Source organism: Rhinatrema bivittatum, chromosome 2, assembly GCF_901001135.1.
Source record: "Rhinatrema bivittatum chromosome 2, aRhiBiv1.1, whole genome shotgun sequence".
Classification (NCBI taxonomy): domain Eukaryota; kingdom Metazoa; phylum Chordata; class Amphibia; order Gymnophiona; family Rhinatrematidae; genus Rhinatrema; species Rhinatrema bivittatum.
The window spans coordinates 457714283-457737546 of NC_042616.1; the positions used below are offsets into that span (position 1 = coordinate 457714283).

Genomic DNA, 23264 nt, shown 5'->3' on the forward strand with positions numbered 1-23264 from the left:
GTGTTTCTTAAAGAATTAAAAAAAAAAAGTTATTCCAATGGCACAGCTCAATTGACCCTAAAGGCTTAGTGGAATCAAACAACTCGGGGACCAGAGGGGAGAGTATCTGTTACAGAAGAAACTAGGCACTTAATATTAATTCACTCCTTCACTGTCTGCTGATTTGGTCCCTCGAGTGTCAGCTGTTAGTGAAAGGACCAATTCCCTTTCAGAAGTCCGTCCTTTCACTGACATGTGATAGTGGAGGAAGCCGATCAGCTGTCAGCACTGCCAGAAGGAGGTAAACTTTTTTTTTCTCCAGCTGGGGATGCGGATGGTGTTAAGTGGGAGTTCTGCAGGACCAATATTTAAGGTGGGAGGGGGCTAGGAAAAGGAGGACCTACGCAACTTGGAGCTGACTAACTGGAATGTACTCTGCCTGGCCCGGTGGGCCGACTTTAAGGTGGAGAATGGGCATGCCAGAGAGGGAGGGAGAACTTGTTGGCCCAGTCCACTCGGCATTGGTCTTTTTGACGAGGAATTCCATTTGAGAGGTTAGACAACTGGTTTGTGGGAGGCTTTTTTTTTTAAAGCACAGATTGACATGTAAATGGACCATGAGTCAAAAGTGCATTTTTCCACATAGTGCACTTTTTTTAACACCTGGTCTATTTGCATCTCATGGGAAGCACCCTGTTGAGCTAGCATGTAAAATAAACCACATGCTAAAATCTATCTCCAGTTTTAGTGTGGGTTTTATTACATCAGCCTCAAACATACAAGCTGCTTTGAAAACAGGACACTGAATAAATAGGAAAGTACCTGGGGAGACAGGACACAGACTGTCGCTGGGTTCCCCATGACTGTTCCTGGATCAAGCTCTAGCAAACAATCTTACTGAAGCAAGGCACCTGAGATTTGTGTGCAGTTTCCCAGCATAGGAAGTTTTCAGCACCAGGAGATCTGAAGGCAGGCTTGCAGCAGACTTCTTTTCATTGGATGACATGTCTTCTCTACACGTTCTCAAATGCTTCTTGTGGAAAAGTCCTTAACTCAGGGTCCAAGGAACTGTGATGCTAATGGATTCTTTTTTTGGCCAAGATCAATCTGATTTCCACTCCTATAGGACCTGTGCTTTGAAGCTCAAGATGGGCTATTGTCCAAACAAGATAATTCAGAACAAGGGAACATTGCTGCATCCTAACATCCAGTCTTTTGCCCTCAGAGCCTGTATGTTGAGGGTGTAATAACATTCCTTGGAGTATGAAGTCATTCTGGCTTCTAGAAAGGAATTCACCAGAAGGTCATGTTTTTAAATGGAGGTTTGTAATCTGGTGTGAAAAGACCGTAGATCTTTGCTTGTCCTACATAAAACCTGTTTGAATACCTTCTATATCTTTCAGAGTTTGGCCTTAAAACCAGCTCACTCAGGGTGCAATTCATTGTAGTTGGTGCCTTGTCACTAACATGTAGAAGGAAATCATTTCAGTACAACTTTCATTTGTCAAATTTGACAGGCTTGCTTCAGTTGAAGCCTTCCACAGGTGTCATGGGACATTGTGGTTCTTGCTCATCCCCTTATTAAGCCCCTAGATTCTTGGGAGCTTAAGCACTTGATCTTGATGTTTTTGATTGCAGTCATATCAGTAACAGTGTTGGGAAGCTCCAGACTTAAATGACTTTTTCATCTTATAACAGATTTCATAATCATAGTGTGATATTTCATGTTCTTCCCTAGGATGGTGGTGGATTTCCTCCTTAGTCAATTGCCTTTCTATCATTTTTTTCTTAATCAACATCTCAAGGTTAAATAGGCCCATCATTGTCTGGATTGCAAGGGCTCTGGCCTGTGGGAAATTATTTTAAGGAGTTATTTGGCTTGGAGAAGAATATTGTGCCACGATAGGCTATTGAAGCAGATATTAGTGTAATTATTTGATATAAGGTCTATAAGTTCTGAGAATAAATATGCCATTTTTCTTAGCTTGCTTGCAACAAAAGTCATAATCAGGTATATTAAAGAGAAGTTATTCAGGAGGCTAACTGTGTGCAGATATCAGAGGAAAACAGGACAGTAACCTCTTGGCCACACCTAATTGCTTGCTGATGTGATAAGATAGTTGAGACCCCAAAGACACATGGGAGTAGTTCAGAGAAGAAACTAGAGCAAAGGTCAGAGAATGTAAGAATTATGTAAGTTATGTAAGAATTAACTTAAAAAGAGCAACATGAGACAAGCTGCTTGAAATTGGAGAAAGAATGGCTTTGGACATTAAGTGGATAATGTAGTGCCTGATGAGCTGTTGATTTCCCAGCTTGCTGTTCCCAGATCTACAAAGACTCACATTGGGGAATTGAGGGGAAGTATTTTTGTGACTTATTTAATGCAAACCCTAATCTTGTATGCTTTTATTGTTTGTTCTCAGACTTAAGTAAAATTTCTATGCTTATAAAGTGTGTTGTGAAATCTGACAAAATACTCACCAGTTTTCTTACCTACTATATCAGCTTCTACCTAGAGTAAACTAAAGCCCATTATCCAAACCTTTTTTTCCTTTACCTTAATAGTCCTGGCAGTATGGTGACAAAATGTATCATTCCTAATTGGATAGATTGCATCTTCTGCTGTTTTGGCCAGACTGGTCTGACCTTAGAGGGGTATGTCAAATCCTTTTGTGTTAAGCATGGCTGTCAGTCACTTGCTTATGGTGTATCTTTGAGGATAATGTCAAGGCAGAGAGATGGCGTTCAGTCCATGCATTCACATCCCATTACTGTTTGGATATGGCCTGGTGTTGGGGTAGTAGATTTGGTCTGTTCACTGTTTCTTTGAGGATTACAACCCAATTCCATCCTCACTAGGGCCCATTATATTTTGCCTTGTCTTCCATGTTTAAAACCAAAATCTGTTGTCAAATCTTATGTTCTTAGTCTGAGGGCAGCCCTTAGCTAGGGTATGCCAATTGTGAGTAGGTGACCTAGCTTGCCTTCTGTGCAAGTGAAATCGATTACCTGTAAACTGTGTTCTCTGAAAATAGCAAGTTACCAGTCTCACAGTCCTTTTCTCATTCCTTTTGGCGTTTTCTTCTCCAAGTTCATCCAGTCAAAACTGGTGGTAGAAGTGGGGAGGGCTGCAAAGGCCACAGTGTCTTAAGAGCGAATTTAATATGGTCTGCAGCACATACACCACCTAAGGGGAGAAAGAGAAATGGTAAACATTAAGATCTGTTTGCTTTTCAATTTTGAGACATGTGTATAGAATTAAAATGTCATGGTGGGCGCGATGATGTCACCAGCGGAGAATGTGCTTGATCTGTGAACTCCTGGAGAATCTGACTGAATCTGCTTGAATTATTGCCATCCTTTGAGCATCGGGCACAAAATGAGAGAATAAATCCATCTTGCTATGGTGGTGAAAAGGAAAAATCCGGATATCCAACAATTCTCCTATTCAAAACCTGAGGGAGAAAAAGCAGAGAACAGATGCGAGAAGGCCCTGGGTGAGGCCTGTGAGCAGGTGTCAGACCTCACTTTCCCATCTGGCTTATCAGAACTGCCCTCCCGAAAGGAACTCTGAGAATGGTTTATAGAACTGCTTGCAGACCTGAAATGAAGTAAACAAGACTTAATTATCTCCTTCTCTGAGGTAAGGGAGGACTTAGCCACTGTGGGAACAAGGGACGATGAGCTTGATATCTGGGTAGAGAGGCAGAAGGACTCTAAGCAGAGACTGGAGAACCTCCAGCAACAATTCAGATTAGATCAGGAGGCCCTAGCAGACAAGTTAGAAGATCTGGAGAATAGGTCAAGACAGAACAACCTTAGGATCCGTGGCATCCCTCAAGAATACTCAGACTGCAGCACCATTGCAGTAAATTTTTTTTTTTTTGAATTCTTTATTTATTGTTTTAAAAACATAAGTACAATAAATAAATATACTAACAAGAAAAACAATAATAATGACTGGTTCTTGAAATCGCATTATCTTACATCATCTTTAGTATCAGAGGTAAAAGTAACTAACAAGAAACCTGTCTATTTTTAATGAAAAGGTAAATCATAGTGATAGTCTACTATCATTAAGCGGCACAAATTCAATACTAAGAAAAGGCATTAAATTTAAAGAATGTTGCATTGTTAGACCCTTCTTAACCATTAAACCCGATACTATACAACGAGAAGGTTTCTGAGATCCTCTGGTTCTGTAAATATATAGTTCTTCCCTTCAAATTTAACAAAACATAGACAAGGATATCTTAATATGAGAGATCCTCCCTTTTCCATTAACTCCTTCCTTAACAAAAGAAATGTTTTCCTTTGCAATTGAGTGGATCTTGCACAGTCTGGATAAATCCAGATCTTCTGTCCGTAAAACAGTTTTAATCAATTGCGAAAAAAGGATTTCATTATTGTATCTTTATCAGTAATAAAAGCACATTGGACTAATAGTGTGCCTCTTGATTTAACTTCGATTTCTTCTTGGGACTTCTGAATCAAATCTGACAGATCTAAAGAACTATCTTTATCCACTTTTTTTTCAGGGGATATATCAGTTTGTATTTCATCTTCCATTTGTTGTTCTTGCCTTATATTCTCTTTCTTTATACCAACGTAAAAAGCTTTTACAATTACTGGGAGGCATTTTTCAGGAATCCCTAGAATTTGCATCAAATAATTTCTAAAAAGCTCTACTGGATTCAATTTCCTAATAGGAAAATTGTTTATTCTGAGGTTTAATGATTTGATCGAATTTTCCAATCCCTCCATCCGTTTATTTACCTCTACTTCTACAGTTATTTGATGACTCTGTATTTTCTCTACCTGAAATATTCACTTATCTAGTTCCTTCATAACCTTTTCTTGTTCTACTAATTTTTCAGAATTTTGAACTGATATATTTGTGTGTTTCATCACTATCTCTGTTAATTTATTGATTGATCCATCCATCTTAACTAAAATATTCCACACTTTGTCCAATGTGACATTTGCTGGTTTAGACATTGCTACATCTGATTTGATGATAACCTCAACATTATGGTGGGGTTTCTCTCTATCGTGTTTAACTAATTTAGGGGTACTGGTACTCTTTGGAGAAACATTTAGTTTGTCCAAAGTGGTATACTGAGTTGGTTCTTGATTGACTTTCTATCAAATCTAACCTATCCCCTTGATGTATTTTATTATCAAGAACCGAGGTGTTCAGAATTACCTCTTCCCGTTTTCCACCTGAATTTTCTGGGAGTGATACTCCCTCTATCCCAGGTGGTGGTGGTACATCGGGTGCCCCAGGGTCTCAAAGATGTCTCCTCGACCGGAAGGGGTGTGTCCCGCTCTAACCCTACTCCTTCAATGGTCAGCTCATCTGGGGAATTTTGAGTCAACCATTCAGATACAGTTCTCTGACTTGAATTTGCCATCATCTCACCAGTCGGAGGCTTTAGTCTTGCCTTCCTCTTGGTGTGAGGCATATCTTATTTAATAGGTAATAAAGACCAGTACTAAAATCAAAAAGTCAGAGTTGTATCGAATGTAAATGCAAACTGTGGTAGCTATCACTTGATGGAGGGCTTAAGAGACTCAAGGACACTAATTTTCACAAAATACAGTGGTGTAATAATTATTTAAGAGAAGAAAGAAGGAAAAGACAAAACAAATAACCTGCAGTCTGGCTGGGCCCGGCTGAATCCCGGCAAAGCCTTATTGCCGCGTGCCCCTTTAGCGCGCGCAGCTTCAGCTGCGCACCAAAGAATGGTCCAATTTATAACAAGGATAAAAGTCACCTCACTTCCGGGTACAGCCACGCCCCTCCGGCGGCGTCAGTCGCAGGCTGGAGATCTTGGCACCGTCGGGGCAAACAAAACTGCTTACCCCCGGAAAGCAGAGCAGCTGCGAAACAGGTAATATAATATCCTCCTTCTCCTCTCGCCCTCCTTGCAGTAAATATTTTAAGTTTTTACTAAATTCATCAGCTGAACAGTCAGACAATTGAGACACCGAAGGAGTTTAAAACAGAGCACACAATTCCTGGGGCCAAAAACAATGGGATGCCTGAGAGACATAGTGATCTGCCTACATAATTTTTAAAAGATCAAATGGTATGCTATTGCAAGGAAGCAGTGTGATTGGAATTGGGAAGGGCATAAGATCTTAAACTTAAATGATCTAGCTGTGGTTACACTGCGAAAACAATATGATCTCGGAGCAGTAATCTCAACGCTTCAGGAGCATAACGTGCGATTTATAGGTGGACATTTCCATTTGGTCTATCTTTCATGGTGGATGGCAAGTGTCTTACCGAATAAAAACTTTGAAGCTACAGAAGCCTTGAAACAAGTCAATCTGCTGGTTAATTTTGTGGCAAGGAAAACTGATTCATCACATAAAAACGACTGCTACCCCACATTGGCAGAGAGTGGATCACCATAAGTGGCTGGAGTGTCAACATCTAACGCCCAAGTCTCCAATCAGTCAATCGATTGGATTGAGGACAGTGTTTGACGGCGAGTTTTCACATGTAATCCAGCTGGCAGTTAACCTACATCATTCAGATGGCAGACAGCTTTTTTTTTTTCTTTTTTCACATGTGGCGTTAAACAATGGTATTTGCCTGACAGATGTGCAAAGTATTTGGATTGGAACTGGATTCTGTCAGCTCTTGCGGGGGAGCAAACTTTTTTTCCTGGTGCAACAAGCCCCCGGAGTAAGGGAGGTATCCAAGAGGAGGATACAGTATAGGAGGGGGAGGTATGGGACTTATAGGGGAGTTTAACCGTGAGCTCACCCGTGAGCTCACTGGGGATATTGTTAGCATTTATGAAAGTCATATTTTGTGGTTATATTTAAGAGGGGATGAAGATGAAATTTTACAATGTTATCTTAATAGACATGGTTTCACTAAATGCATGGTCCCTTAATGTTAAGGGTCTAAACTCCCATAAGAAGACATCTATTACAATAGGACTTAATACGATATAAAGTATCAATAACTTTAATTCAAGAAACCCACTTAAAGTGACGGTATGAGTCAGTGTTGCAAATGGATTCCATAACCAATATTTGGCAGCCAGTACCAAAGGTTTGAAATATGCTGGTGTAGATATACTTGTAGCCCAAGAAATCACTTATGAATATTTCTCATTTTCCAGACCCATATGGGTGTTCTTTTACTAAGATAAAAATAGGTAATGAGGTGTTCACCTCGATTAGTGTATATGCACCGAATGCAGATCAGGGTCACTTTTTGAGATCACTAGATGGAGTACTAGAGCAATTCACAGAGGCAAACAATATGGGGGGAGACTATAACCTAGTATGAAACCCCAGATTGGATACATCTAATTATAGATTAACGGCAAACTGGAAAGCTAAGTCTGGATATCCTCAATCATGTCCAGATGGGGAATGGTAGACATTTGGAGACAGTTTCCCAACCTCCAGATCATATACATTTACTCCTTACCACATGGTACATACTCAGCAATTGATTTTATACTTCTAGACAAGATCTTGCAAAATGGGGTGTCCAGTATGGGCACTGGGGATATAACATGGTCCGATTATGCCCCAATTTGGGTCACAATACAGCTATCTTACTCAGATACTGGCTTGAGATATTGGGAGGCTGAATGATTGTTTACTGCAGGAAGATTGTGAATGTCTTAGAATATTTCCAACTTAACAAACCCACAGTAAACTCAACAGGTACCCTATGAGAATGTTCTAAAGTTATGCGAGGTCAATTTATAGCACAAGCAACTAATTAAAAAAAAAAAAAAAAAAGGAAGAGAAAAGAAAAGCGTAAGACTAAATTGCTACAAGATATAACCCGCTTATTGCACCTCTATACATTCACGCTTGATAGCACAGAATTTAAGAAACTTAGTGCCGTACACAGTGAACTTAATATTTTAGAATCAGCCAAGATAGCGCATGCACTTGAACGCACGCAGCAAAGGTTTTTTGAAGGGAATAAAAAGGCTGGTAAAATGCTTGCACAGAAATTAGATTTTAACTACTCAGAATAATATAGCTAAAATCAAGGACACCAAGGGTAATATTTTAACATCCTCCCCTGACATACGGGAATTCTTTACTAGATTTTATTCCTCACTATATAGTAGGGATGATTCTATTACACTAGATATTATAGCAGACTATCTGCAGTCTGTCTCCCTACCAACTTTAACCGAGGCGCAAAAAACAATTCTTAGATGAACCAATTAGCACAATAGAAGTGGCAGCTATTAAATCTTTAAGAGTAGGCATGTCGCCAGGCCTAGATGGCTTCATGGGCTGCTATTATAAAAAATGTAGCCCTTTGCTGGGTGAGACCCCTTATGGACTTTTTAAATAGTATCCAAGAGGGTGCTTCCTTACTCCTCACTTTAATGTTGCTGGAATAACAACCATAGCGAAGCCAGTGAGAGACCCTACACTATGTGGGTCTTACTGTCCCATATCTTTAATCAATGTGGACCTAAAAATTCTAGCTAGAGTTCTAGCAGGATGCCTAAATACTATCCTCTATTGGTTCACTGGGGTCGGGTGGGATTCATACTCCAAAGAATGGCAGCGGACAATGTCCGTAAATTAACAGATATTTTCACATAGATAAGCAGCTGAATTAGCCATGCTGTCTGGGTACGTCTTCCATGCCACCAGGTGGCAGAGCTCTCTTAGTATAGCAAAGTCTTTCAGCCGGGTGCTCCCTCTTATATCCTCTCTGATTCACCTCAGGCTCCTCAGTCAGTTTTTTTTCCGCGTGGCACGCAGAACTGTGCTCTCCTGTGAGAAACCTTCTGTATGACCCAAACAAAAAAAAGGAAAGAAACCAGTGAAAATCCTCTTCAAACAAACAGATTGAAGAATGCCACGTCCTGGTTTCAAATGTTGCTCTTGTGGTAAGATTCTCTTTTGTAAATAACTGTTAATGTTACTATTTGTTATCAAAGCTTGCATGCACCTGACTCAGCTACTCTAGCTCTTACTCCCAGTTCTAGCTCCCATCGTTACATGTAATTTCTAATTTCCATCTCCCAAAAGCTAATGGTTTCCCCTGTTCAATGTAAACCGATGTGATATACCCATGAATGTATAGAAAAGTTTTAAATAAATAAAATGTCAGCCACTGTGTCTGGAACCTTCCCACGACCAAATTAATTGTGCAGACTGTGGACACATGTCCCCACGTGCCCAGCATCAACGGGCAGCGAAAATACAGGACCTTCAATCCAAGACTTCAGGTTCCTATGCACCTTCTGGTGCATCACCAGGACCAAAAAAGGAAAAGGTCTCCCTCTTCAAGGAGAGCTTCCTCAGTTGAGCCCCCCCAGGTCAGAACCCCCACCGTTGCTTATCCACGAAAAACCGGGGCACAGTGCCAGGGATGCGTCGGTGGGATCACCGGACTCGACGCATCGATGGCCAGCAGTCTGATGCGTCGAGACGGCTAAAAAAAACCCCAAAGCATCGACGCGCCACAGGACGTATGGCGCACAGATGCAGCAAAGGATGTTTGCATCAAAACACGTCCGGCGCACGGATGCCTCTGCGTCGAAGCTGCGTTGTTCCAATGCAACAACTATACCATCGCACAATTATTCCTGCCTCAACATCTCATATAATAGACACATCGTCGACGCATATCAGCACACAACCGACACAAATTACACACAAACAGCATAAGAAACACCATTCGGGTCATAAGAGGCGAAGAGAAGTATCTCCTCTTCCAAATTTAGAATTGGATCCAGAGTTTTTGCCTTCTCATATCTCGCCCACATCTCCTACCTCGCCTGGAACATCTGAGTCTATAATTTCCATCGGGGCATCAAGTCCAGGCCAATCTCAACCCACACCAGGGAACGGTTCAGAAGAGGTAATCCCTTTTCCTCTGCCGCCAAGTACGGAACCAACGCAGGTACAGTCCACCTCGGGTCTCGCTATTCAAGCCATGACCCAAATTATTAGCATTCTGTCTCAATTTCTACAGTCAGTAGAAAAATCAAATATTCAAACCCAACTTACCAACAGTTCCAGTAGTTCCTGTTACACCAGGTCCAGTACCCAAGGTTCATCCAGTACCACATTCATCCCCAATTGAATATGATACAGATACCTCTGCAGACACTTCCATGGGTTATCCGTCTGATCTGGCAGAGATACCTCCAGAGCCATCTTCACCCCCAGAAGATTTATCTTACTCAATTTATAGAGAAGGTTGGTAAATTTCTAAATGTAGAAACCAGAAAATTGCCTGATCCATGCCAGGAAAAGATGGGCATACTGAAGATTTTTAATGCCCCCACAGAACCAATAGCCCTTCCACAGTATTCTGTTCTAACACAGCTGATAGAGAAATCCTGGGACACTCCATTGTCCATGCTTCCAACTTCTAGGAACATTGATATAAAATATAAGATGAAAGATTCTCCTTTTCATACTTCCTCTCAACTGCCACATAACTCTGTTCTTGAGTCAGCGATGCAGAAGGCATGACAATCCCGTATTCATTCGAATACACCACCTCACAAAGACCATAAACTGGATGAATTTGCAAAGAAATCCTTTAATTCAGCAATGTTGAATATGCGAGTTCAGAATCACCAATTTTATATTACTCAGTACCTGTTTGATAATTTACAGGCACTTAAAACAAATCTCCAACAGAGTTTTCCAGATACGGCTTTGCCTCTTCAATATCACAGCAAGGCTTAAGGCACTTGTTAAGAACAGTCTGAGGGATTTGACATCTCATCCAGAGGTTCAGCAAATGCTTTGGCTGCACGTAGTCTCGCACCATACGAAACGACGTCCATGACAAATTAGCGAATTTGCCATGACGTCCAGACAATCTTTTCAGAGATAAATTCACGGAAATGGTATTGAAGCTTAAGGAACAGACGGCTGTCCTCTCCTCTCCCTAACTTCACCACATCAGCCATCTACTTCAAGAAGGCAATACACTCCCACAGGGTCATACTGAAAACCACCCTTTAAGCCCTATAAACTGTTTTCGTAATACAAACCTCAACCCTACCAACCTTCAAGGCAGCAGCCATACTAACCTGCAGCCTCTCGCCAAAGAGCAAGGGCTTCTCGCCCGCCTAGACAACAGGCTGACCCTCAGTCCGCAAAAACTCAAACCAGTTTTTAGAAATAATTCCGCCACCGTCCCATCACCTCACGGTAGGAGGCAGATTATCAAACTTTCTTCCCGCCTGGACTCATATCACATTGGACCAGTGGGTGTTATCAATCATAGCCCACAGTTTCCAACTTCATTTCTCATCCCTCCCAACCCTTCCACATTGGGTTCCGCAAAAACAATTAACATCTCACAAAAAACTTCTACTGAAAGAAATTCAGAATCTTCTACGGAACTTCATTCGGAGGTTATCTTCCCAACAATCCCATCTGGGATTCTACTTGCAATATTTTCTAATTCCCAAGAAATTAGGGGGACTGCATCCGATATATGATTTCCGTTCCCTGAACAAACATCTCTACAGGGAGAAATTCAAAATGACTTCTCTCAAATCCATCCTTCCCTTTCTTTAACCAAAGGATTGGATGTGCTTCCTGGATTTAAAGGATGCTTATGCACACATCCCTATGCACCCCAGTTCCTGGTACTACCTATGTTTCTAGGTGGACAGTCAACATTACCCAATACAAGGTTCTCCCATGCGGCGCCTCCTCTGCCCCCAGAGTATGTGTGTGGCGGTGGCACACCTTCGTCGTCAAGGGGTGCAAATATTTCTTTATCTGGACGATTGGCTCCTAGTAGCCTCCAATCAGACCCTGTTACGGGCCAATCTCCTACGAACTATTTCTTGCCTCGACAATCTAGCCCTTCTCATAAATTACAAAAAATCACATCTGCAGCCCACTCAAACTTTACAATTCATAGGGGCTGTCATTGATACATAAGAACATGCCATACTGGGTCAGACCAAGGGTCCATCAAGCCCAGCTTCCTGTTTCCAACAATGGCCAATCCAGGCCATAAGAACCTGGCAAGTTCCCCAAAACTAAGTCTATTCCATGTTACCATTGCTAGTAATAGCATTAGCTATTTTCTAAGTCAACTCAATTAATAGCAGGTAATGGACTTCTCCTCCAAGAACTTATCCAATCCTCTTTTAAGCACAGCTATACTAACTGCACTAACCACATCCTCTGGCAACAAATTCCAGAGTTTAATTGTGTGAGTGAAAAAACTTTCTTCAGTTAGTTTTAAATGTGCCATATGCTAACTTCATGGAGTGCCCCCTAGTCTTTCGATTATCCGAAAGAGTAAATAACAGATTCACATCTACCCGTTCTAGACCTCATAATTTTAAACACCTCTATCATCCCCCTCAGCCGTCTCTTCTCCAAGATGAAAAGTCCTAACCTCTTTAGTCTTTCCTCATAGGGGAGCTGTTCCATTCCCCTTTATCATTTTGGTCGCCCTTCTCTGTACCTTCTCAATCGCAACTATATTTTTTTTTTGAGATTCAACAACCATAATTGTACACAGTATTCAAGGTGTGGTCTCACCATGGAGTGATACAGAGGCATTATGACATTTTCCGTTTTATTCACCATTCCTTTTCTAATTCCCAACATTCTGATTGCTTTTTTGACTGCCGCAGCACACTGAACAGACTATTTCAATGTGTGTTCCATTATGATGCGTAGATCTTTCTTGGGTGGTAGCACCTAATATGGAACCTAACATTGTGTTACTATAGCATGGGTTATTTTTCCCTATATGCATCACCTTGCACTTACCCACATTAAATTTCATCTGCCATTTGGATGCCCAATTTTCCAGTCTTACAAGGTCTTCCTGCAATTTATCACAATCTGCTTGTGATTTAACTACTCTGAACAATTTTGTATCATCTGCAAATTTGATTCTCACTCGTCTTATTTCTTTCCAGATCATTTATAAATATATTGAAAAGTAAGGGTCCCAATACAGATCCCTGAGGCACTCGACTGCCCACTCCCTTCCACTGAGAAAATTGTCCATTTAATCCTACTCTGTTTCCTGTCTTTTAGCCAGTTTGTAATCCATGAAAGGACATCTCCACCTATCCCAGGACTTTTTACTTTTCCTAGAAGCCTCTCATGAGGAACTTTGTCAAATGCATTCTGAAAATCCAAGTACACTACATCTACCGGTTCACCTTTATCCACATGTTTATTAACTCCTTCAAAAAAGTGAAGCAGATTTGTGAGGCAAGACTTGCCTTGGGTAAAGCCATGCTGACTTTGTTTCATTAAACCATGTCTTTCTATATGTTCTGTGATTTTGATGTTTAGAACACTTTCCACTATTTTTTTCCTGGCACTGAAGTCAGGCTAACCAGTCTGTAGTTTCCCGGATCGCCCCTGGAGCCCTTTTTAAATATTGGGGTTACATTAGCTATCCTCCAGTCTTCAAAAACAATGGATGATTTTAATGATAGGTTACAAATTTTTACTAATAGGTCTGAAATTTCATATTTTGTAGTTCCTTCAGAACTCTGGGGTGTATACCATCCGGTCCAGGTGATTTACTACTCTTCAGTTTGTCAATCAGGTCTACCATATCTTCTAGGTTCACCGTGATTTGGTTCAGTCCATCTGAATCATTACCCATGAAAACCTTCTCCAGTATGGGTACCTCCCCAACACCCTTTTTAGTAAAAACCGAAGCAAAGAAATCATTTAATCTTTCCGCAATGGCCTTATTTTCCCTAAGTTCCCCTTTAACTCCTCAATCATCTAACAGTCCAATGATACAGGACAAGACTTTCCTTCCCCATCCAAGAGCAGTGGCTCTCTATACTCTGGCCACAGATCTCCTTCAGACTTCGATAACAGCTTGCCATATTCTGACTCTTCTCAGCCACATGGCAGCTTCCATTTATGTAGTCCCTTATACATGACTCCACATGCGTCGCCTTCAGTGGGAACTGAAAAACCAATGGAATCAGTTCCTCCATCCCTTATCCACTCTCATTACATGACAAACAGTATGAAAATAGATCTTCAGTGGTGGATTTCTCAGTCAACACTGCAGACAGGGGTGCCATTGAGACCATTACAACATCTAATACTCACCACAGATGCCTCTCCCAAGGGTTGGGGAGCTCATCTAGACCAATTGACAACTCAAGGTTTATGGTCAACATTCGAGAGGACTCAGCACATCAACCTACTAGAACTAAAAGCGGTCAAACGCCCTTCGAGCTTTCGAAGAATCTCGAGGGAAGATAGTCACGATGTTTTACATAAACAAGGAAGGAGGGTCTGGTTCTTGGAACCTCTGCAAGGAGACTGTACAGTTACTGAAATGTGCTCATCAAAGATCACCATCTCTTCAAGCAACTTACCTGCCTGGAATTCAGAACTCCAGGGCAGACAAACTCAGCAGGATATTTCATTCTCATTCAGGGCAGTTGGACAGGGAAGTAGCTCATCGCCTATTCACGATTTGGGGTCACCCCTCCATCTATCTTTTTGCAATAGTAAACAATGCGCAGCTGGAAAGCTTCTGTTCAATATACCCCAGCTCAAAAAGAATCGCGTCTGATGCCTTTCTCGTGAGTTGATCTCACAACCTACTGTATGCATTTCCATCAATACCTCATCTCCTGCACCATACAGAGATGCATAGAAGGCGAGGCCGATTTGATCTTAATAGCACCAGTTTGGCCAAGACAACCATGGTACAGTTACCTAGTTCATCTATCGATATGCAACCCCATTCCCCTGGAAAACAGCCCTCCACTTCTAACCCAGGACAACGGGTCTCTCCTACAATCCTCTTCATTCCTTCCTACATCTCACAGCCTGGAGGTTGAACAGATTGCATACCAACACCTAGATATTTCTCCTGATCTTCAAGAGATCTTGGTATCCTCGAGAGAGCCTTCCACTTGACTCAATTACAAAAGAAAGTGGTTTCGCTATGCTTCTTGGTGTTCAACAACAGAAACAGATCTGTTCACTTGCCCACCTGAACAACTTCTTTCATACCTCAATTTACTTTATAATGAAGGTCTGGCAGCTTCCTCACTCAGAGATCATCTAAGTGCTATTGCAGCTTACCATACTTAATGGAGAACCCATTTCTTGTCATACTTTAGTCTCCAGATTCATGAAAGGAGTGTTATGCTTACGCCCTCCATTGCAAAAACCACCAGTACCATGGGACGTTAACGTGGCCATTGAACAGCTAATGCGCCCCCCTTTTGAACCATTGGACACTTGTCACCTTCAATACCTTTCATGGAAAGTACTTTTCCTAGTTGCGTTAACTTCAGCAACAAGAGTAAGTGAACTGCAAGCGCTAGTCCACTACCCGCTTTATCTTCAATTTCACCACAACAAGGTGACTCTTCAAACTTACCCAAAATTCCTACCAAAGGTTATTTCCAGTTTTCACATTAACCAGACCATAACCTTACCAACTCTTCATCCGAAACCTCATGCAAATGAAAATGACAGGAAGCTCCATACTATGGACTGTAAACGTGCACTGGCTTATTACAAGCAGCGCACTACTTCACCTAACCAACCTTCACAACTCTTTCTATCTTTCAACCTGAACGCACAAGGACGTCCGGTGACTAAAAGAGTGCTTTCCACGTGGATTTCGAACTGTATTCAATTTTGTTATCAGCAACTTTCGCAGATTTTCTTCTAATCCAAAAGCGCATCAAGTTCGTGCACTAGCAGCTTCGATGGCCCATCTCCATGAAGTTCCCATCATAGATATTTGTGGATGATGCAGTAATGGGTAGGACCACCCTACAGATGAGCACATGTTCATCGAATATACAGCCTTCATAGGAACTGTCCGCCTAAAGACTTGTATTGAGAAAATTAACAATCAATCCACATAAAAGCTCAATACTTCAGCTGAGGACTCCAGACAGCATGGCTAATTCAGCTGCTTATCTACTTGAAAAGAGCAAGTTTGCTTACTGTAAACGGTGTTTTCTGTAGATAGCAGCTGAATTAGCCATGCTGATCCACCCGCCTCCCCGAACAGTTCCAGCATAACCTGCACTTGCTTTAATACTGACTGAGGAGCCTGAGGTGAATTAGAGGTTATAAGAGAGAGCACCCGGCTGAAAGACTTTGCTATACTTAGAGCTCTGCCACCTAGTGGCACGGAAGACTGTACCCAGACAGCATGGCTAATTCATCTATCTACAGAAAACACCATTTACAGTAAGCAAACTTTCTCTTATGGTGGACTAAAAAAAGAATACTCTTTTACTGTCCATAGATGCTGAAAAGGCATTTGACATAGTCCACTGGGAATTATTTGTGACAATGGAGAGGATGAGATTTGGCTCTTTCTTTTAATGACCTGGGTGAAATCATTATATCAAGACCCGCTAGCATGGGTTAAGGTGAATGGGGGATATGGCTCTATTTTTCAGTGCAAAGAGGTACACATCAGGGATGTCCATTGTCCCCTCTATTTGCACTCTTTCTTGAACCGTTCACTATAAGAATAAGGGAATCTGGGCATTTCTGGGGTACAGAAGGGAAACTTGAATTTAAAAATTTCTCTTTTTGCTGATGACATTTTATTAACTTTATCTACCCAGCTCAATCTTTACAAAATGTCACTGCTGAATTGCAAGCATTTAGTGTGGTATATGGATTTAAGATAGATCTGAAATTCTAAATATTAATGTTGAACAGCTGTAACAGAGCTCAGATCTCACTATCCTTTTAAATGGGCATCAACCTCTATTAAATATTTAGGGGTGCACATCTGTCCCAATGTGACAGATCTGTTTCAACTTAATTGTGTCCCGCTGATCTGCATATTAGAGAAGGATTTAAATAAATGGGACAGGGAGCAATTTTCCTGGATGGGACGCATTGCTGTAGTGAAAATGAATGTTACCTTGACTTCTATACTTATCATATTACTAATTTTTCTAAGCTCCACCATACTTTGTGTTTGGCAAAGAGAAATATTTGACTTTATTTGGCGAAGGAGGCCTTCAAGAGTATTGTGCCGTTTGCTCTATCAACCCAGAGAAAGAGGTGGTTTGGGGGTGCCAACCTAGAATGTTGGTACGTGGCTGCCCAACTTAAAGCAATTCCAGATATGCATAGTGAAACCTCTGTAAAACAGTGGGTGACTTTTGAAGAAACTATTGTAGGAGGCATGCCTCTGTAAACAATGCCGTGGCAACCCCACGATACCTGGACTATTGTGGGTGAATTGGCAATCTCTTTGGAGACAACCATGAGTTTGGCTCAAATGACAAACATGCCTAGTGGGAAATATGGAATATTTTGATTAACTCACTTTTTTTTTTTTAAGTAGTCATTTCCTGGCCAGGAGACTTAATAAATCGTTCAGGGTATGACGTATACATGGAATTACCAGGGTTGAACATTTACTATGGGGAGGCTCTATTATGAAGTGGGATGACATATGAGATACCTACCATTTATCTAATAGTGACTTCCTGGCTGGTTATAAAGTATTGCATTTTCTGAGATAATCAGAAATGACACCTTCTTAAATCAAGGGAAACCACTATTTGAGCACTATTGTGAGGATGCAAATAAGAAAAGAGGTCTGATTTCTAAAATATACGCAATCTTAAATAGACCAGTAAAACAACCTCACCCCCATATTGCTTGGGAAGCCGGTCTAGGGCTATCAAATCTGATAATCGGACCAGGTTTATGACTCTGTACGGAAATGCTCTATATAGAAATGATGGCAGAAGACCAAATGGCCCATCCAGTTTGCCCAGCAAGCTTCCACACTTTTTTTTTCTCTTTCTCTCTCATACTTATCTGTTACTCTTGGCCTTTAGTAACCTTTTAGTTCTATTTCCCTTCCACCCCTGCTACAGCATTGCAGGAAAATTGCTATAAGATACTTACCAGATAGTACCTTACTCCCCACACCCTACACTGTAGATATCCTAAATTCAGTGAACAATGCTGGAGGGCATGAGGGGACCTTCTTTTATACATGGAGCTGTGGGAAGATTTGAGTTTTGGAAGGTGGTAATACACTGGTTGGAAAAGATCCTGGGGCTTAGCAATTTACTTGATGCTGGCTTTGCACTGCTTAATATCCCCCACACACCATTGACAGAAACAGATATTATTTTTGTCAAGTTTTTATTGCAACTAGAATAGCTATAGCACTTCACTGGAAGTCGCCAAGAATTCCATCTTTACAAATATTTCAACAAGTAAATTCTTATTGCAGAATGGCAGCCATTTCAGCTGCTCTGTCTAAAAGCAAATTAAAATTTTAAGCAATATGGGGTCCTTATTTACATTGGGCGAAAACTAATCAAACTTGAACCATCATGATACCAGGGAATGGAAGTTACTGTCTTGATAAATTCCTCTAGATCTTATTGGAGGGAGGGGAATGCTTTATTTCTTTCTATGAAAATGAGTCAATTGGCCCGATTCAGGATATGAATCTTTTTTTTTTCTTTACTGTTAGTGCTATGTATTTGTTTGAATAACAATAAAAATCTTTAATTCAAAAAAAAGAATTAAAATGTCATTTTTTGCTTTCAGCCATTTGGCAAAGTCCCTGCCTCTCCCTGTGGAAAAGGATCATCTCCGGCCCCGTCTCGACCTGATTGTATTCCTGATCAACCTACAGAGTCAATTCAGGTACAGTATATAATTGGTCCACTTCAGAAATCCAGTCTCAGGAAGGTTGTGTTACCATCAGGTGTGTGTTAGGATTTGTAATGTTATAGAAACTGGCTCTTATCTGCCATCAATCCAGCACCATTGTCTCATGGACAACTGTGGATAATCTCAGTTCTGTCCACAACATGCCTAGTATCCTTGCACCCATCTCAGATGCAGGGATTTGCCCAGTTGGAAAATCTAGACTTAAAATGTCTAGTAGGAGGTTAAGTTTTTAAGAAACTGTGCTTACATGTGGGAGTGCTACAATAATACTTGATGTAGAAGTCATTTTGCTGAAGAATGGATCACTGCTAGCAGTGCATGGAGGTTCTTTGTTGCCAGACCTTGCCAATATCACTTTGGTAAAATTAGTAAAAGTATAATCCTGATTTGAAAGCCAATTTAGGGCAAGTGTATTGACTTCAACTGGCTCTTGGAGGCACAGTGAGCAAAGCCATGTCCATTTAGTCAGTGGCCAAGGGGAGTCTTGAATTCATATCCCAGAACTTCTTCAGATTCATAGTCCAGCGATCTAACCCTTAAACCACTAGTTGGGCCATTCCTTTTCATGATATAATTACTAGTACTTCCTAAAGTCATGCAGCCATCAAATATTTAGAAAAGGTTGTAAATTATACAGAATTCGGGATAAAATGGTAGAATTCTTGGTAGTCTCATACCACTCTTGACAATGGGTTTCTTGTAGGTTTTTGGCTATTTCCCATTGGGATTTGCCAAAATAGAATTTTCTTAATTCAGTAAGCCCTATTTTTCTGGATAATTAGCTTTCCACATTTTTCTGGTTTGGTCATTAAGAGGGCAATTTTCAAAGACCTTCCTGTTGGTAGAGTGGTATTTTACTTGCTATGAGAAGTTGAAAATTGTCCACCCCTCATCAATGCAAGCGCTTCTACCTGTGGCAATTAAGGGGGGCAGCTAGGTTAGGGGGAGACAGTGTGACTGCCCCACATGTACTTTCCACATGCTTCAGAACAAGTGCAAATGGGATGAGTGCTCATGTCTATTTTTGGTTTTGTTTTGATATTATGCTTGGGACCTGAAAGGGGTAGTAATAGGATTTAAATGTGGTGATTTTTTTTTAATTGTAATGAAACTGAGTGGACCTGTTACCTCCCCTAATGAGTGGGGATTGGTGTAGTTTGTATTAAGCATTTTATTTTGTTAATTAAAGAATTTTATTCAAGAGCAAATATAAGTATTAATTAATAACTCCTGTTACCATACACAGCAGTCTATATACATGTTACTTGTATACAAAAGATGCATAGCTGTGTCTGATGCAAATGGGGCTGACAAAATTCTCAATTATACAAACCAATGAAAACATCTTGACCCCATCCAGTTAAATAATACCTTGTATACCAAAATTGTCTCTCTCTTTTCCCATTTCAACCCCCCCCCTCTAGTCCAATTCACAGGGAACTAAGAGCCCAATAATTTGCTAATTTAACCTCCTAAACAGGTGCTATCCTTGAGCCCAATAGGATATACTTGGCCAACATTGGTATCCTTTTATGGGTTAGATATCCATTGAATATAACATGTCCACACTTCTAAGAAATGTGCATGTGTTCTATTTCTAAAGGCTGTAATCTTTCCTAGCTTGTCTAGTCTGGACTAGTTGCAATGAGGAAAGTCTTATCTTTCCATTTAAGAGCTAGTTCGCATCTAGTAGCCAGGATCACTTGTTTTACCGTCTTTTGCATATACCTGTCTATGGGTATATCAACGCTCAAAAGAGCTTGAGCTGGTGTAAGTGACAACTTTACCTTTAAAGAGGGAGCTCAACCATTCTGAAACCTGTACCGAAGGGCAATCTACCTTATAAATGGCCTGTGACCGGCCCGCAAATGCGCAGTAGAGCGCAGCTCTACTGCGCATGTGCGGGCAAGGATGTCGATCAGAAAAAAAAATGGCGGTGGGGCCGCAGGAGTGGGAGGAGAAGCAGCGGCGCCGCGCGCGCGCGCGGTGCCGCTGCTTCTCCTCCCCAGATCTGCCGGCAGATCTCGGGGGGGTCACTGCCGCGCGCGCGGGAGTGACCCCCCCCGAGATCTGCCGGCAGGAGCGGGAGGAGTTAATGGAGCCGGGTGAGGGTTGCGGGAAGTCGCGCTTACGGCGCCGGGAGGAAATGGAGGTGGGTGGAGGGAGGGAGGGAGAGGGGGACTGAGTGAGTGGGAGGGAGGGAGGGAGGGAGAGGGGGACTGAGTGGGAGGGAGGGAGAGGGGGGACTGAGTGGGAGGGAGTGAGGGAGAGGGGGGACTGAGTGAGAGGAGAGGGAGGGTGGAGAGGAGTGGGTGGGGGGGGGGGGGTGGTGAAGAGTGAGGGGAGAGAGAATGAGGGGGAGGTGAGAGACAGAGGGATGTAGCCCGTTTTAACGGGCTTTACGGCTTGTCCCACCATAAATGAAGGAAGGTACCGAGCTCACCACAGCCTTTCCAATATTGGTCTGAGGATTCTGGAAAAATTCTCTTCGATTTTTCTGGGGTATAATGCCAGCGATATAAGACTTTATATCCATTCTCAATAAGACCCGCTGAAATTAAACCCTAGCCTATATTTCTGAAAATGTCTCTCCAGGTATGCTCTGGAATTTCTTTCTGCAAATTTTGTTCCCATGCTCTAATAAATGAATGTTTATGTTGGGGATCCTGTTTAACACTAAATATATTTTGGATAAGATTTTGGTAATTTTATCTGCCTCTCTATGTAAGTTCTCAAAGGTAATTCCCTTCACTAAATCTCCATGCACCCCCCTGTCTCAAAGTGACGCAGATGCAGGTAGTGAAACACTTCATGAGCCAGTAACTTGAAGCGTGCACTTAACGAGGAAAATGAGATCAAACCATTCGGTTCCCATGTATGTTCGAATCTCAAAATCCCCCTCGCCAACCCAAAAAGGCTGGCATAGGTATTGTATTAAGCATTTTAATGATTATCCTTGTCTGAAATGTTTTGTGATGTAAACTATTTTGGATCCCCTTCTTTGGGGAAGGGATTTCTAAATATGAAATAGAAATGTACACAAGAATTAAGTACCCACTTTGTGCTGCTGCTTCAGTTTCCAAAGGGAAACTCCACAGGGGTAAGGGGGTATTCCCTTTGAAAATGAAGCTTGCAAACCCTGTTTAAATCTTGCATGGGGCAAATTTTTAAGTGCCTAAGTAGCTTGGACTTGTAAATAAGCTGTTCAAAGGCAAAATTCCCTATGGCATTTCCCTTTGAAAATTCAGGCCTATAAAGCTGAGTAGATGTGACTGGGCCATGTGGTTTTAACCTGCTACCGTGTTCTGTTTCTATGGTGGGGGCAGGTGCAAAAGTACTCACTTTGCACCTGCATTTTCTGGAAGACCAATAGGGAGCTTGAGGTTACAACAGAAGGGACCTTTCATGGTCATAGCTCATGCAATACAACTCTTTATTTGTCTGATAAAAGCTCTCACAACCTATAAGATTTCAGTTTTCATCCAGGGTCTGTACAGCTACCAGAACTCTACAAAGAAAAACATGGAAATGAAATCTTGTATAAGAGAAGTAAATCTAGTAGGACTGCAGGCAGTATCTGCCAGGCTTCTCATACACATGTAGAGGTTAGGCACTGCTATATGACCAGTATCCATCTGAAGAGCTTTCATCACCACCATAGATGGAAGTTTTACTTGGACAATGATTTTGAAGCTGAGGGCTAATTGCCAGTACTGGAAATTAAGGAAGTTTTAGTCTCTTCACTTTGTACTGAGTTTCTAAGGTGTTATTGGGCTTCCCTTAGGTTGGATGGGTTGTAGTTCCAGTAAACATGATAGGCATACCCCATCAGCCCTTCTGGCAGCTCATTGGCAGAGATTTTTTCCCTTTGTTGGCATTTCGTTCTGAAATTTAAAATGTTTGTGCTGCTGCTAGTTGTAGCTGCCCTAGATGCTGCTTTTATTCTAGGGTGTCTCTATCCTAGTGCTTAATGATAGCAGTTAATCATGATTATAGTGTTGTATTTGGTGGTCTGTGAGCTTGTTACCCTGGACCGTCTTGCTTGTATCATCCAGGAGGCATCTCTGGATGATATCTTCTCAGGCCTATATAAGGCCTTGGGCTGATACGTCACCAATGCCTCAGCAACAGGTCTCGCTTCTGTTAGTAGTGTGAGTTGCTTCAGTGTTCATCATCAGTTCCTGTGATCCTTGTCTTCATTCTTCAGTTCTAATGTCTTCAGTCCTTTGTCTCCCGTCACCCACCTGTTCATCTCCTTGTTCTGCCCTGCCTATTCTTCCTTCCTTCCCTTCAGACAGATACTCAGTATTGACCTTGGCCTGACTCCTGGATCCTCTTGACTGCTGCCTGCCACTGACTTCAGCCTGATATAGGATCCGCCTGCCCTATGTCATCTCTGACCCAGCAACCTCAACTGATATTTCCATAAGCAGAGGTCCCTACCTAAGAGCTGTCTGCCCCGTCACTCAAAGGCTCAAACTGAGGGAAATGTGGGCTGGTAAAGGTGAAGCTCCAGTTGGGCCTCTGCCTCATCCAGGTCCTCCTGCTGACAATGGGGACCTGCAGCACTCCTTCCTGCAGGTTGCGCCAACTCT

At 41.7% G+C, this 23264-nt stretch overlaps 1 protein-coding gene across 2 annotated transcripts in view; it reads left to right on the forward strand.

Moving 5' to 3' along the window:
• Window positions 1-23264, forward strand: part of LOC115084962 (centromere protein M-like) — a 67810-nt gene that overhangs the window by 33968 nt on the left and 10578 nt on the right. For both annotated transcript variants that reach the window (XM_029590433.1, XM_029590432.1), the window contains exon 3: window positions 18544-18642. In XM_029590433.1, coding sequence (XP_029446293.1) covers window positions 18544-18642 — 99 coding nt within the window. The remainder of the gene's footprint in view (window positions 1-18543; window positions 18643-23264) is intronic.